At 46.6% G+C, this 17,139-nt stretch overlaps 1 protein-coding gene across 1 annotated transcript in view; it reads right to left on the bottom strand.

Moving 5' to 3' along the window:
* The window catches only part of LOC119173702 (uncharacterized), an 82,268-nt gene that overhangs the window by 53,539 nt on the left and 11,590 nt on the right, over nucleotides 1–17,139 (bottom strand). The window contains 1 exon segment of the mRNA XM_075876829.1: nucleotides 2,245–2,395. Coding sequence (XP_075732944.1) covers nucleotides 2,245–2,395 — 151 coding nt within the window.

Below are 17,139 nucleotides of genomic sequence, written 5' to 3'. Positions count from 1 at the left end.
TATAACTAATTAACTGCGTAACACTCACAGTGTTCAACACTGTGGGCAGTGCTCGTCTTGTGCGTTACATTGCTTGGGAAACACACAGGACGGCACTGGTGCAACATTTATCACACCTTCACTGTCTAACATTCGCAGAGTTCAACGCTGCGGGCAGGGCTTGTCCTGTATGTTTGTTCGCTTGTGTTACGCCTCCTTCGCGCTGTTTTTTTTGTTACAAATGTTTGACCTACTACAGTAGATCCTAGATATATCAAACTTGAAGACGATCATGCTATGGTTTGATGTATCGATAATTCAAAACACAAAATATGCGCGTTTCAGCCATCGGTCATACCATGCTGAAGGCGCCGGTTCTCGTCCGCGCGTTGCAGACCTAAATTGAAGCATTTCAGACCTCAGAAATTGTTACCAGCGCTAACATAACCATTAGCTTACAGTATGATGAAGAACAAGGTGTGAACTGCGAATTACCGCACTTTATTTTGCATAAAAATAGAGTACTCACTGGCGTAATGAACCCACCTTTTTTCAGAAAAGTTCATGCCAATTTGGGGGGAGGGTTCTTCACGTGAGGAAAACAAGCTACGGGTGTCACAACAGCGAGAATTACGCGTGACGGCTTTGCTTGTTTGGGCCCGTGAAATGCGCGACAAATCTTTTTTGTAGCCCGAAGCTCTTTTTGTTTCCTCTCGTAACGAAAGCGCACAGATCAACGCCGAAGTGTCGTCGTGCCGCTCGCTTCGAATGCTCCAGCGCTTGCTGTTTGTAACCAGCCGTGTAGCTTACGTACCGGCCGAACGAGCCCCACGAAGCAGGTGTCCCAACTAAGTTCAAAATGAGAAACCCGACAACAAAGAAGTGGCAGTTTTGCCGCAAAAGCGAAGCAATGAATACGATAGAAACAACTTAGAATGTAACGCTGAGGACGGCTAGCAGATCGAAACGTGCAACACGCTGTTCATGCACACATGACGCACAAAACAACACACACAGGACGAGCGCTAACTAACGTTTATGGCTCGACACGTAGCGCACTGTTCAAACAAAAACTACGCATTAAGCATAATCACAGGTTTTTATATGAGTGCGCATTAAGAAGTAAAAAGCGCTCCAGTTGTTACTTCGCTGTGTTTGAAAAGCGCCCTCTTTGCGCAAACGGCGCCTGTCCAGCGAGCAAAGGGATCTTTGTGCGCCCGGTACCTAAACACAATCGTTTCGGTAAAAGTGGAAGGCCCGCGATTCTCCCTCCCGAAAGATAAGCACGCACGCACAAGCATCTATAGACCCCCCCCCCTTTCATTCGTGGGGCAAAGTACGCGTGGGGGATAAGCGCGTGTCGGCGCATCATGACCAAGCTGCGTGCCTAGTGAATACGGCTTTTTAAAGACGATAGTCTTTCTTGGGGACTTTTGACGCAAAAAGTTTGATTTGCCTGTCTGTACTATTGTCTGTGCACTCTTAACTGCACCGGGTACTTGAAACGGCCGACCCCATTCGCAGCGCCCACCAATGTTGCTCAAAATTCAGCGTTCACACTTGTGCAATTGTCAATTAAAAAGCAATTATTGCGCGTGTCCGGGGCACCATAACAACACGTATATATTCTGCATGTTCATATTTTACTAGAACAGGCATACATGAGTAGTTTTAAGGACCGTTGCGCTTATCACACTGCGCTGACCATGCAACGCTTGCATAAAAAGGTGATTGTTTTCAACGCTTCACTAAAACAAGATGGTGGTGGCACCTACCCGTCGCCTTGCGTTCTACACTTTACCACCTCTGAGACGGGCGTCCACACCTGTCTCAGAGCCACGCGCTTCGTTTTCTAAGAAAACTGCCAAATGGCGCTCATGTCTCACGTGTGGCGTGACATCATGCACTCGTTCGCCTCCGCTGCACACTCGAGGCAATCTAACGCAGCGCCTCCAGAATACCATTCATCGATTTTCTTGCGCAGAACATCAAATAAATGTCTTCCCCCCCCTCCCCAATTTCCTCATAGCTTTTGATGAGAGCCCACCAGTAAAAAAGCATTTGTCATAACTTCTACTAATTTCCACCTAATATTTTGCCATTACGTAAAAAATGGTCTCATGGTTGCAGAAAAAGTCAAAAATAAATTGTACATTTTGACCAAAACTACCATTCTTATTGGCACGTCTCATTCACTCCCCCAAGAGGCTTTAAGATGAGCGCACATGTACAAAGATGTCACTCCGACTGCGATCGGGCATTCACCTGAAAGGCTTCCGAGATGGTGAGAGCGGCCGCATGGGCAACTCTTCGCTTAGCACAGAGGAATGCATGACACTCCATCACCTCATTGCTGTGCGTCCCGATGAAGGCCACCACTCGGTCAAAGCTGGCATCGGCTGAGAAGAATGAGATCCTGCAAGGAGCCCCAAACAAAACTCCTTGGATAGGAAGCACGCACTTCGCAGATTTCACAAAAAAGAGCCTTGCATAAAAGATTGCACAGCTTTTCTGAGTCATTCTGGCTTTGTGGCATTCACAATAATTGAGCCTGCATTTCCTCCCGCTATCCATAATGCACGAAGCTGCACCATCGAATAGTGGTTGCTGAATGTCACTACAATAAAATATTGCTTCTAATATTCGTGGAATAATTTTTTTCTGTCTGTTTTTCCTATTACTTGGCAATTTCCCAGCCGTCACATTGAGTGTAAACATTAACCACTTCACAGCAGTGCCTTGTATAGAGGGCACAACCAAAGAAGTGCAAAAGACAATTAGGCCAAGAATAATGCACAGAGCACTTCTTGCCAAAGGACATAATGTAGCACGCGATCAATGCTTATCAGAGTTCATGTGGTACCCACGAAAGCTTTTCGCAACCGCACAATTACTTTTGTTTTGTTGTCATGAGTATGCTGTACCTGCAGCCACTAACACTAAGCCAATGCCTAAAAAGTTTGAGTTTAGGAGGACTATGGTATTCAAAGCAAAAGAAACACTACGTTCATAACAATCAACGAACAATCGGTGTAACACGGCTAATTATCTGTGCCTGGCAACGTGCGATTCCCGAAAAGCATTAGCCAACATTTGCTGCTTAGCACTGGCTGCACAAGACTTGTTGCAATCATTCAATTAGAAAAACTATGTTTGCTAGAAGTGCTCACAGCTTCGGCGTAGATTCACCTTTCAGCTGCACAGCCAACGTCATTAAAAAAAGACGCTGTTGTTTTAAGCATACCCATTACGAAGATCTTCTTTCAGAGTAGTGCACCCGAATTCGCTTTGTTAATATTTATATAAACTATTACAGACAGAATGTGTTCTCATACCTTTGCAAAAACGTTGGCTACAAAGCACCTGCATACACAACTCAGCACCAAACCTTTACCTGTACGCTTCTACCAGCTTAATGAAGTATTTGTGGCGCAACTGATACAAGCAAGAAAAAAAGAACGAGACAGGATTGGGCACCAGACTTTCAACTTGTTTATTTTTCTCACATCTTCCAAATATATATGCTTCCAGATTGAGCACAAAGAGAGGGGCATGCAGCACAAGCGACTATGACATTGAACACCCAAAAACACAAACAGAAGAAAGCTATCACACAGTGCTATCTAGAAACAGGTATTTCTTCTTGTACAACGCGATCGACGGGACACTGACGCATTCGTTCCCCTTTCTTTTTATCTCATATGCCTCAAGTACTTCATGGGCTAACGTTTTCCTGCTTGGTCCTAACACACGAGCTAATATAAATTAAGATTGGCATGGGTTCACACCTGCAATTACATTGTGCTTCGTGCGGCTGCACACCACTGTTCCAAGAAACTCTTGTGTTACAGGGAAACAAACAGAACAAAAAACACTCACACATGCGCAAGAATTACCTCAAGAGAGATACTATCCTCAATTCGGTGCCCATGTATCTTGACAGCTGTTACCGTAGGTTCTTTGCCATGAAGGAATGACACTTCCGCTACTGTTAGGGATAGCGAAAGAGCGCTAACACAGGAAACAGCGCCGGCACAGTGCACTGCGTAGTCTTCGCTGATTTCTTTTTCTTGCGAGTTCTCATTCGATTTTACCTCCTTGTAGCGCGCTAATTGTTTAAACTATGTACAGCCAACTGGCCCACTGGCTCCTATTCTGGGTCTTCCCAAGGGCTCGAACGTGTGAAGCCTCGGACGTGTGAAGCCTCGATTACCAAAGCTAGATTAGCTTTGGTAATTCTGCTGAAACAATGTAATCGCTATTGGCGCTCGCCTTTCAGCTTATTTAGACACGATGTCTGTAGTCTCCACAATGTGGCTTTTGCAACTTTCTACAAACGCAGGTAGTTTACAGAATAGAGCCACAACATTAAGCCTATCCGGCGGGTAGATTACGTTACGTAAAGGTTTACGTTCTGTAAAGACCCGCGCACGTGCAGATTCTATATGGTAACATGGTAACACAAATCATATAGTACTTACAAGCTAAAAGGCCCTAATGACGGTCACGATGAGATTGAACTCGGTGCGGGCAGAGAACGCGCGAGTGTCACGCTATCGTGCACGTAAAGTTGGCTTCGCCACGTGAAACTGAACATTTGACATCCATTTGCACCACGTTACAGCGTTCGCTGTACAGCGGTGCGAGCGGCAGAAGGAAAAGGTATGCTCAACTCTGTTGTCTAAAGGTTGCATATAGAGTATCTCTGCTCCCTCCCGACAGCAGGGCTAATGGCGTGTCTGGATTTCGATACACAGAGCCTATGGGAAGTTCCGCAACTCGTACGGTCGAATAACTCTGTTGTCACGTGCATTGACATCGCACAAAAGATGGACCTACGTGGATGTGCGATCACCATGGCCGGAATCGAATCGACCACATTCGGGTCAGCAGCCAAGCCCTGTCAATGCTAAAGCACTATGGCGGACTGACTGATGCAATTGCTAAATAATGCTGGCAGACAATACTCACATATAGTACAAGAAAAACTTGTCAAACAAGGAGCATCACGACTACAAGTGACCAAACATATCCTTCCTGCAGATATTTGCCAAGTATGGATAGCCGGTAAGCTGTACACAGTAGTTTCCGACTAAACTACCGTTATTAAAAGAGAAGCCACTTCACTAAAATGAAGGTGACAACCTGCGTCTAAATTTTGTTTTACATACCAAAAGTATACAGCTCCAGTAGTAAAGTGTCACTACTGCAACGCAACTACAAAAATTTTCTTTAGAGGGGTGCTGAAACACTTTTCTAAGTAATTGTGTAGCTTTCTAAGAGAGCTTATTGCCTTGCATATCTACTGCTGCAACAAACTTTAGAATACGTCAAGCATGAATGAGCGGGGTTACAGGAATTCGTCACACGCTCCAGTAACAGTAGGCCATTACCTAAGGTCAGTTTGTGACCACTGGTCGATGTGAACCCAGAAATTTGCCAGTGTACAATTATTTATCTAGCACGCTGCTCTGCAAGGAAGGTGAAGAGTGGAGGTAAAAAAGGCCATAGGGTAGAGGACAGAGGAAAACAAAATAATATATATAGTATGTAAAATAAAAGTAATGGTTGGTGTCTTAATTTAATTTTTCAATCTTGCTTTGCGGCGTCTCTCATGTTCATGGAAAACCGGCACCATCGCTCACACTGCACCTCAACTACGCTCACCACAGCTTGACGAAAGTTTCACGCTAAAGCAGACTTACAGGACATACATTGAGCATACATTGAGCTTTCACTCTGACATAAATTGTTAATAATTGTGAAGCGTTTCTTCGAGTGCTGCATGTACTTTTTGGCGTCTATCTACGTATCTATCTATCTATCTAGCCTCCTACGCCTGGGTGCTCGGGTGATCAGATCGATAACTTGAAGTAAACCAAAATTAGTATGGGAAAGCAAGATAGTTGGATGAATACAATTCGCTGGTAATGACAAGAATAATGCCACCATCTCATCATGGTACTCCGTCAAACACTTTCTGCCAGACAATGGCACATACTCTTGGGCGGGTATGTGCCACTGCTATGCAGGTATGTGCCAGTGGTGATGGACACTTCATATCTACCCAGGAATGGCGAGAACACACATCGGTAATTTTAATGCGTGAGCATTAAGACAGAGCTGACATCAGCAGCGGTGACCCAGCGAATGTAAAGAAAAAATGTAAGGGTCCCAGCTGATATTGAGCCCCAATATTCTGTGCGGCAACCCAGTATTCTACCACAGAGCCACGCCAGGTCTCGCAACTGCTTTTCATATAGGTCGTAATGTTTATAAAACATCAACAGGGTATGCAGTGATAACAATCCAATTTTATAGACATTACATATGTCCTCCTACAAGACAGCCGTCACATCAGGTTGAGATCCACTGCAGTTAGGCACAACGAACTGAAGGTGGTTCACAACGCACAGAGAAGATAGAGTTCTCCGTGGGCTCGTCAGTGTCCTCAGGATCGTCTACAGGATACCGGGAGAGGCAATCGGGATCATGGTGTAGACGACCAGATTTGTAGACGACCGAATAGGAAAACTCTTGCAATCGTAAAGCCCAGCGACCAAGGTGGCCTGATGGATCTTTCAGAGAGTTGAGCCAGCAGAGCGCGTGGTGGTCGGAAACTACCGCAAATGGGCGTCCGTATAGATAAAGTCGGAATTTCGCCACCGCCCATACAAGAGCCAAGCACTCACGCTCTGTGATCTAATAGTTACGTTCAGGTGCGAATAGGAGGCGGCTGGCATATGCAATAACACAATCATGGTCATGTTGTGTCAGAGCCAGCACTGCACCAATGCCATGTCCACTTGCACCTGTACGGATTTCCGTAGGGGCAGCAGGGTTGAAGTGTGCCAGAATCGGAGGAGTAGTGAGAAGAGCGATGAGGGTCGAAAACGCAGAAACCTCTTCGGATCCCCATGAAAACAGGACGTCTTTTTTGAGGAGCTACGTAAGCGGCCTCGCTATGTGCGCAAAATTTTTCACGAAGCGTCCGAAGTAGGAACATAGTCCTATTAAGCTGGTTACATCCTTTGCAGATCGTGGTGAAGGAATGTTTTTGACGGCGCTGATTTTTGCCGGGTCTGGTTGTACACCGTTGGCGTCTACTAAATGGACAAGTACTGTGATTTGATGAAGTCCAAAGTGGCATTTCGACGAGTTGAGCTGCAGGCCAGTGCGACGGAAGATGCCTAAGATGGCTGATAGGAGCTCTACATAAGTTTCAAATGTTGGTGAAAAGACGATGACGTCGTCCAAGTAGCACAAACAGGTGGACCATTTGAATCCTCTGAGCAGGGAGTCCATCATTCGTTCGAAGGTGGCTGGAGCGTTACAAAGGTCAAAAGGCATGACTTTGAACTGATATAGGCCATCGGGAGTGATGAATGCCATCTTTACACGGTCCATTTCTTCTACCTCTACCTGCCAGTAGCAGGAACGAAGGTCTAAGGGAAAAAATAGTGGGACCCATAGAGGCAATCAAGCGCATCATCTATTCATAGCAGAGGGTACACGTCTTTTTTGGTAATCTTGTTGAGGTGTCGGTAATCGACGCAGAAAGGTCATGTGCCGTCTTTCTTGCAGACTAGCACTAAAGGAGAAGCCCAAGGACTGCGGGATGGCTCGATGATGTCCTTGGCGAGCATTTTGTCGACCTCACTTTGGATAATGTGACGCTTGTCCGCCGACACCCGATATTCACGCCTATGAATAGGGTGCTCAATACCAGTGTTTATGCGGTGAGTCGTACCAGTAGCTTTCCCCAACGGACGGCCATTGAGGTCAAAAACGTCGATGTAGGACAGCAGAACCTGGTGAAGCTCGTCAGTCTGCTGCAGCGTTAAGTTGGAAGAGATCATAGACGTAATAGCGCTGTCGCATCAAGTGTCAGATTGATGTTGAGTGTGAAGGTCAGAAGGAGCGGCCATCGTGAAAACATCTACCGCATTGTCTTCTAAGGTGCAGAGCAACGCCAAAGAGATCCCTTGTGGCAGCACTTGAGGTGTCAAGCTAAACTTGACAACTGGGAGGCGCGTAGAATTTCCTGCGACGGACAGAATGGTGTGCGGTAATCTAATGCCGCGGTTTATGAGGACATTGGCAATAGGGGTCAGAACATAGTCACCGTCGGTAACTGATGGTATTGAGACGAGCTCTACGTAGGTCACTGTCTGTGGAGGCAGGTGCGCGTGTCCCGTTGTGCAGAGGCGACTCCGCCGTTGTACAAGTGGTTCTGTTGCGGGCAATTGTAGATGGAGCGTACTAGTCAAACAGTCTATGAGGGCAGAATGCGCGGACAGGAAGTCGAAGCCCAAGATTACTTCGTGGGGGCATTCATCAAGGATCGTGAAGAGAACAACTGTGTGTCAATCTGCAATGCTCACACTAGCGGAGCCCATTCTAATGATAGATGCTATTCCGCCATCCGACACGGACTAACTGAGTCGTAACAGGTGTGAGAACCTTCTTGAGCTTGTGGCGAAAATCACTCGTCATCACGGAAAGTTTTGTGCCAGTGTCGACAAGAGCAAAACATGTACGCCGTCTACTTATAGTCTATAAGGTCCTGTTTTCTCCATATATTCAAGAGAGGATTTTCTGTCAGCCTGAGCGATGTAGTGCCACCTCCGGGGGCTGCAACACTTAGTTTGCCGTCGAAGAACCTCGTGGGAAGGCGGGGGAAGATGGTCGGTTGGGCCGGGGAGAACGAGACTGGAGACGTTGGGGGGGATGGAGAGCGGAAGTAGCGGTGTTCAGTAGAATGTTCTTAGGCAAAATGGTCGCGGCTGGTCTCATGGTGATAGGCAGAACGTGCATGGAAGTGACGAGAGGAAGCTTGTGCAGGAGGACTCCAGCGATTTCTGCAATGGCGAGAAACGTGCCCGATTCATTGACACTAGAAGAAGATCGGCTTGTCACCATGTGTTCGCCATGCCACCGGATTACGGAACGTTGAGTAAAGAAGCAATGGCGTAGTGGTTAGAGCATCCGCCTCACATGTATAGGGTCCGTTGTTCAAATCCCGGAGCCACGCCGTTCCCAACCGGATAAAAAAATGCGCGTGGTGATGGAACTGTATTACGAGGCCTGGGGTACGGCCTCACCGGTAACCACAACCGGGAACGCACTCCCTCACCAGAGAAGAATTTTCCATCCTGGTGCAGTATCTGGCCACTACCTCCCACATGCATACGCCGAATAACTCACGGCCCTCATTTCCCAGCAGCTGCGAAGCAACTGACCACGGCAGCGGTCAGGTCTGCAACGCAGCAGAGGGAGCTAAGAATCTCTGTATTCGGAGAGGCCGCCAATAGAACGTGAACTTGGCAACGTTTAACGCTAGAACCTTATCTAGTGATGGAAGTCTAGCGGTACTATTTGAGGAGCTAGAGGGTGTTATATGGGATATAATAGGCTCAGTGAGGTTAGGAGGACAGATGAGGCCTATACAGTGCTACAGAATGGGCACGTCCTTTTCTATTGGTGCTTGGCTGACAGAAGAGAACTGGGAGTGGGGCTCCTAATTCACAGAAACTTAGCTGGCAACATAGAGGAATACTATAACATTAACGAAAGGCTAGTAGGTATTGTAATTAAACTGAATAAGAGATACAATATGAAGGTGGTACAGGCTTACGCGCCTACATCCAGCCTTGATGACGCTTCAGTTGAAAGCTTCTATGAAGACGTGGAATCGGCAATGAGTAAGGTAAAAACACAGTATACAATACTGATGGGAGACGTTATTGCAAAGGTAGGGAAGAAGCAGGCTGGAGACCAGGCAGTAGAAGATTATGGCATCGGTACTAGAAACGCCAGAGGAGAGCTACTAGTAGAATTCGCAGAACGCAATAATTTACGGATTTTGAATACCTTCTACCGAAAACGAGGAAACCGCAAGTGGACATGGAGGAGCCCTAATGGCGAAATTAAGAACGAACTAAACTTTATAATGAGTGCACACTCAGGCATTGTGCAGGATGTGGAAATGGTTGGCAAGGTACGATGCAGTGACCATAGAATGGTAAGGTCTCGAATTCGCCTAGAGTTGAGAAAGGAACGACAGAAACTGATACGCAAGAAGCCAATCAATGAGCTAGCACTGAGAGGGAAAGTACAGGAATCCAGAGTCTCGCTTCAGAACAGGTACTCGGTTCTTAGTGAGGAAACCATCCGTAGCATAGATACAATGAATGATAATCTGACGAGTATCATTACGGAGTGTGCAGTGGAAGTTAGAGGCAGGATAGTTAGACAGGCCCCTGGCAAGCTTACCCAGGAAACAAAGAATCTCATTAGGAAGCGTGAAATCATAAAAGTCTCAAGTACAAATAACAAAATAAGACTAGCAGAGCTTCCGAAGTTGATTATTAGGCGTAAGGTATCCGATGTAAGAAGGTATAACATGGAGAGAATTGAACACACTATGAAAGACGAAGGAAGCGTTAAAGCAGTGGAGAGGAAACTTGAGATAGGCAAATATCGGATGTATGCAACAAGGAAAAAAGAAGGTTAAATAACTACCAATATGGATAGGATAGTTAAAACAGCGGAGGAGTTTTACAGAGATCTGTAGAGTAGCCGGGACAACCACGACTTTAATACTGTAAGAACTAGCAGTAACACAGATGACACCCCCCCCCCCCCCCAGTAATGATAGAAGAAGTCAGAAAAGCTTTGGAGAGCATGCAAAGAGGCAAAGCTGCTGGTGAGGATCGGTAACATCAGATCTGCTGAAAGATGGAGGACAGGTTGCGTTAGAAAAACTAGCCACACTTTTTACGAAGTGTCTCCTGACTGGAAGAGTACCAGAGTCTTCGAAGAACGCTATCATATTAATACATAAGAAAGGACATGACAAGGACATGAAGAATTACAGGCCGATTAGCTTGCTCTCTGTGGTGTACAAGCTATTTACAAAGGTAATTGCTAACAGAGTGACGAAAACAATAGAATCCAATCAACCAAAGGAACAAGTAGGATTTCGAACAGGCTACTCAACAATTGAACACACTTATACTATCAATCAGGTAATAGAGAAATTCTATGAATATAACGAACCACTATACATAGCCTTCATAGATTACGAGAAGGCGTTTGATTCAGTAGAAATATCAGGCGTCATGCAGACACTGCGAAATCAGGGCATCGATGAAGTATATTGTCGCAGTACAACGCAAACAAAGCACAAGTTCTCCTTGAGGCAGCGAAAGCAGCGTGTTCTCAACAGCTGAGCCGCAAGATTTTTTTCTTCGTTCTCCAGTCGAGCCAGAGGCCCATCATCTGGTGTCCGCCAAATCCCCCCGTCATCGTTTTTGTCCACATGTACACACGGGTCATTTGCCACCCTCTCAAAGAGCATCAACCCGGTGCCAAGTCAACAGTGCAGTTTTTTTAGAGAAAAGTCTCACGCAATAACTCGCTGACTTAAGGCTTCATGCGCACTACGTGAACGAGTTCAGGATGGTGCTGGCTACGCTTGGTACTACACGAATTGTCAGGGACGACTTCGTAGGGGACGTCACTCAGTTGTCGCAGCACTCGGTATGGCCCAAAGTATTTTCTTAAGAGCTTTTCTGATAGTCCTCGTTTCCGTACAGTTGTCCAAATCCATACTTTGTCGCCTGTTTGATAGACAACTGCTCTGCGGTGAGCATTGTAGCGGTCTGCATCGTACTCTTGCTGATGGCGGATCACGTAAACGTGCCAGTTGTCTAGCTTCTTCCGCGCGTTCCGTAAACGTGTTGGCGTCTGGGTCGATGTCGTCAATTTTGTGCGGCAGCATAGCATCTAACATAGTTCGTACTTCTCGTCCATGAACGAGGCTGAACAGGGTCATGCGGGTCGTTTCTTGCTTGGCCTTGTTGTACGTAAACGTTAAGTATGGAAAGATTTCATCCCAATTTTCGTGCTCAATGTCTACGTACATCGAAAGCATGTCTTCAATGGTTTTGTTCAGACGCTCCGTCAGCCCGTTTGTTTGTGGGTGGTAGGCGGTGGTCTTACGATGCGTTGTTCCACTCAGCATCAGGACGTGATCCAAAAGAGCTGCCGTAAACGCGGTTCCTCTGTCTGGGATCACAATGGTTGGTGCACCATGCCTCAGTACAATATTTTCGATGAAAATTCTTGCCACTTCCGCTGCTGTACCTCTCTGGATACCCTTTGTCTCGGCATAACGGGTCAGATAATCCGTCGCGACGATAACCCAGCGGTTCCCTGCAGTAGAAGTAGGTAATAGGCCCAAAATGTCCATTCCTATCTAGTAGAATGGAGCTGTTGGGACCTGCACGGGCTGCAGGAGGCCAGCTGGTTTAGTCGTGGTGACTTGCGTCGCTGGCAGTCGAGACAGGTACGAACGTGGTGCTTCACGGCTCTGGTTAGTCTCGGCCAGTAATACCTTTGCTGTACTCTGGCCAACGTTCTCATGTAACGCAAAGGGTCAGAGGTCACCTCGTTGAAGCATGCTTTGAGTACTTCGGTACGAAAGGCTGCTGGTATGACGAGCAGATAGGCGGATCCTGTCGACGAAAAGTTTCTTTTGTAGAGTACTCCGCCCCGTAAACAAAACGATGACAACACTCTTGAGAAAACTATTGGCGCCTTCTGAGATCTGCCTTCCAAGTAGTTAATTAAGCCAAGCAACTTAGTGTAGTCACGTTGTTGCTGCGCAATGGCGGTCGTGTCGAGGACACCGAGAAATGCCGTTTCCTCCTCCTCCGGTAGGGTTGCCGACTCAATGGGTGAACGAGACAGACAGTCCGCGTCCATATGTCGCTTGCCTGACTTGTGCACGGCCGTCATGTCAAACTCTTGCAGTTTTAGACTGCAACGCGCTAATCGGCTGGTGGGATCTTTTAGATTAGTTAACCAGCAAAGGGAGTCATGGTCACTAATAACGTTGAAGTGCCGGCCATACAAGTACGGGCGAAATTTCATCACTGCCCATACTATGGCGAAGCATTTTTTCTCTGTTGTTGAATAGTTAGCCTCTGCACGTGTTAGCGTTCGGCTTGCGTAGGCGATCAGTGTTTCTGTGTCCTTTTGCCATTGCACAAGCACAGCCCCAAGACCTACATTGCTAGCGTCTGTGTGAAGCATCGTCGGGGCTTCTTCATCGAATTGGGCAAGCACTGGGGGCGTTTGAAGACGTTGACGCAGGTCATTAAATGCAGCCTACTGTTCTTCTTTCCACTCAAAGGCAACATCATCTCTTGTGAGACGAGTTAGTGGAACGCAATGCGGGCGAAATCTGCGATAAACCAGCGATAATAGGCACAAAGACCCAGGAAGCGTCTGACAGCCTTCTTATTGAAGGATACTGGGAACTCTGCGACGGCGGCAATTTTTCCAGGATCGCGCCGGACGCCTGCGTTGCTGACGACGTGACCGATGAACTGAAGTTCGCGAAAACAGAAATGACACTTTTTTGGTTTCACTGTCAGGCTCGCAAATCATATGGCACGTAAAACAACTTCCAGCCTTTTGAGATGCTCGTCAAAAGTGGTCGAAAACACTATAACGTCGTCCAGATAGACTAGGCACGTCTTGCACTTCAATCCCGAAAGTACTGTGTCCATAAGCCTGAGAAACCTCTCAGCGGCCTGAGAAACCTCTCTGATGGATGTAAATATAAACTCACATAGCTGCCTGAAAAACCTCCCGATGGAAGGAAACATTTACTCCCATAGCTGCCTTAGAAACCTCCTTGATGGATGTAAATATATACTCCCATAGCTGCCCAAAAAAACTTCCCGATGGATGTAAACAAAAATTCCCCTCAATCCCTTGAAAAACCCTCCTACAGGAGAGTAAATGTTTTACTCCCTATGGATGGTGTTTTTAAACTCCCCATCTGGGCGTGCGCTAGAGGACAAATTATTTACTCCCATCTTGGCTTATTTTCGTTTAAAGTGTAGTGCACGCACGTTTGGAGAGACCGTAACTGTGCGAAACCACGTTGGCCCGCTAGAGCTACTGTCAGGGACAGCGCACCTAACCCTGACAGTCCTGTTAGTTTTCACCAGGGCCAGCTGTTTTAAAGCAAAGCTGGTACAACGATGCTGAAGATCACGTCCTGCAACACCAGAATGGTGAGCATCTCGGTCCGGTGTTGCAACACCAGCGTGAATTACCAGCGTGAAGCTTTGTATACGGAACAAACGCGTTGATGTCTATGAGGTTCAACGCATTCTTTTCACTGAGAAAAGCAGTGTTGTTGACGCCTACAGTTATAAGGATAGGAATGAAGTTGTAGAAAGAGAGAAAGAGGCGTCAGGTGGTAAGCCAGAAAGCGAGGACATATGAGGGGATAGAAGAGATAGGAAAGATGGAAACACGGTCACAGGAGTCCGTGACCGTGTTCACAGGAGTCCGGTCACAGGAGTCAGGGTCACAGGAGGACGGGACACCACTTGCGAGTGCTGTTGTCGGCGTCAGAAGATGGCGTAGAGCAAGTCCAGTACGTCAGAGCAACACTGACACTAGCACCAGAGTTCCCTCTAGCGTATGTTTAGGGAACTCTATGACTACGCAATACTGCAGGGCAAAGGCCTGTCCCACGATTCGCCAATCGACCCGGTCTTGTGTTTTCTACTGCCACGTAGTACCTGCAAACTTTCTAATCTCATCGTCCCGCCTAACTTTCTGTCTCCCCTTTGTGCGCTTGCCTTGTCTGGAAATTCAGTCAGTTACCCTTATTGACCAGCTGTTATATTGCCTACATGCTACATTCTATGCCCTTGTCCATTTCTTCTTGATTTCAACTATGAAATCCGCATCATCAGCTTGTTCCCTTACTCACTCTGCTCTCTTCTTGTCTCTCAAGGTTACTTCTACCATTTTTCTTTTCGTCGCTCACTGCGTCGTTTTCAATTAGGGCTGAACCTTGTTTGTAAGACTCCACGTTTCTGCTCCGTAGATAAGTACTGGCAAGATGCAGCTGTTATATATCTTCCCCTTGAGCGACAGTGGCAATCTACCATTCATGACTTGAGAATGCTTGCCGAATGTACTCCACCGCATTCCTATTCTTCTAGTTACTTCAATCTCGTGGTTGGCCTCCGTGGTTGCTACCTGTCATAAGTAGACATATTCTTCTACAACTTATCCAGCGTGTCTGCACATATTCCAAAGTGCTTTTTCTGCCGAGACTGCTGCACATTACTTTAGTTTTGTGCATATTAGTCTTCCGACCTACATTTATGCTTTCCATGTCCACTTCAGTAATAATGAGTAGTAATTCGTCCCTTTAGGTAAATGAAATAAAGGAGGAAAAAGGAGGTAAAGCAATCGTTAAAATAAATAAAGAGGTCTCAAGTGCGGCCTCATTGGTGACCACCTTCCGGTAATGCACTTTCTCACCAGAGCAGGATTGGTCGCCCTGGTGCAGTATTTGTCCCATACTTCCAGTATGAAAGTGCCAATCAATGCTTGGCCCTCAGTCCCCACCGGTTGCGAAGCAACTGTTGATAGTGGCGGTCAGACCTGCAACGCAGCAGAAGGTGCTTATAATTTTTGGGCCTGACAAGATGCCATTAGAGTCTGAACTTGGCAACGTTCAAGTTGAGAACACTATCTAGTGAGGCTAGTATAGCTGTGCTATTCGAGGAATAAGATGGTGTTACATGGGATCTTGTATGGCTCAGCGAAATTAGGAAGACAAATGAAGCTTTTTACAGTGCTGAAGAACAGACACGTCCTATGCTACCGTGGATTAGTTGACAGAAAAGAACCAGGAGTGACGTTTCTTATACTCAAGAATATCGCTAGCAACATAGAAGAATACTATAGCATCTGTGAAAGAGTGTAGAGAATCATAAATAAACTTAACAAAAGGTACAAGATGAAGGTGGTACAAGCCTACACGTCTCATTGAGCCGTGACGATCATTTGGCTACAAGCTTTTACGAAGACGTAGAGTCAGCCATTAATAAAGCAAAGACACAATATCTTATTCTGATGGGCAAGAAAAAGGCCGGAGACCATGCAGTGGGAAAATATGGCATCAGCTTTACAAATTCCCGAGGGGAGTTATTAGTAGAGTTCACAGAACGTAATAATTTACGGATCTTGAATACCTTCTTGAAGCCGCCGTGGTACCTTAGTTGGTAGAGCAGCCAACTTGTTATTAGAAGGTTACTGGTACGGTCTCTGCGCACGATCGTATCTGTGCATTGACTTTCCTTTCTTAACATTTACATTACAATGACTTCTAATGATATCCCACACTTAAGTTGGCATTATTATTAAATTTAGGTATTATTCGCGCGAGGAAAAGCACAACACAGGGGAGCTCCCGTCCCGTCTTCTCCAGTTTCTCAAGAGTGATTGTGCTTCAGCGCTATCATTGAAAACGTAACTTTGCTTTCTCGACTGCAATAAACCAGACAGTTCTTGGTTCAGCACCTGTCCTCCGTACTTCCCTTTTTGTGTGTGTCTTCCTATTGCTACTGCGGTGCTTTTTTACCGTCAGAATTTAAAAATAATGCTTCCCGTGTGACAGCTATAGTGCAGTAATTCTAAATAGTAACAATATCTCGAGTTTGACGTTCCACAACAAAGATATGTGTATAGAAGATACTGTAGTGAAGATATCCGGAAGTTTCCACCACCTGGCACTCCTTACCGTGCACCGTCGCCACATAGTACACAGGCCTCCTGCATTTCGCCTAGATCGAAATGCGACCATGATGACAGGGAGCGAATCCGCAATCTTCGGGTCAGCATCCAAGCGCCATAACCGCTGCACCACCACAGCGGGCACAGTTAAATTTTGGTGCTTGGTTGTATATTGACACGAGCGACCATACCAACGCATGTAGCATTGGGCTCGGTGCAGTGCTCGTTCAGCGTCGTGAGGACACCGAAAGAGTGATAGCCTACGCCAGCCGCTCTTTATCCCGTGCCGAGGCGAATTATTCCACTACGGAGAAAGAGTGCCTCGCAGTCATGTGGGCAATCACCAAGTTTCGCCCGTACCTTTATGGTCGTCCCTTCAAGATAGTGACGGACCATCACGCGCTGTGTTGGTTGGCAAGCCTGCGCGACCCTTCAGGACGGCTAGCACAGTGGAGCTTGCGGCTGCAAGAATTTGATATCACCGGCCGTAAGCATGAAGACACTGACACACTGTCACGCGCACCCCGTCAAGTCGTCAGT

This window comes from Rhipicephalus microplus, chromosome X (genome assembly GCF_043290135.1).
Source record: "Rhipicephalus microplus isolate Deutch F79 chromosome X, USDA_Rmic, whole genome shotgun sequence".
Classification (NCBI taxonomy): Eukaryota; Metazoa; Arthropoda; class Arachnida; order Ixodida; family Ixodidae; genus Rhipicephalus; species Rhipicephalus microplus.
The sequence above is the reverse complement of the archived record's forward strand: the minus strand, read 5'-3'. Positions and strand labels throughout refer to the sequence as shown.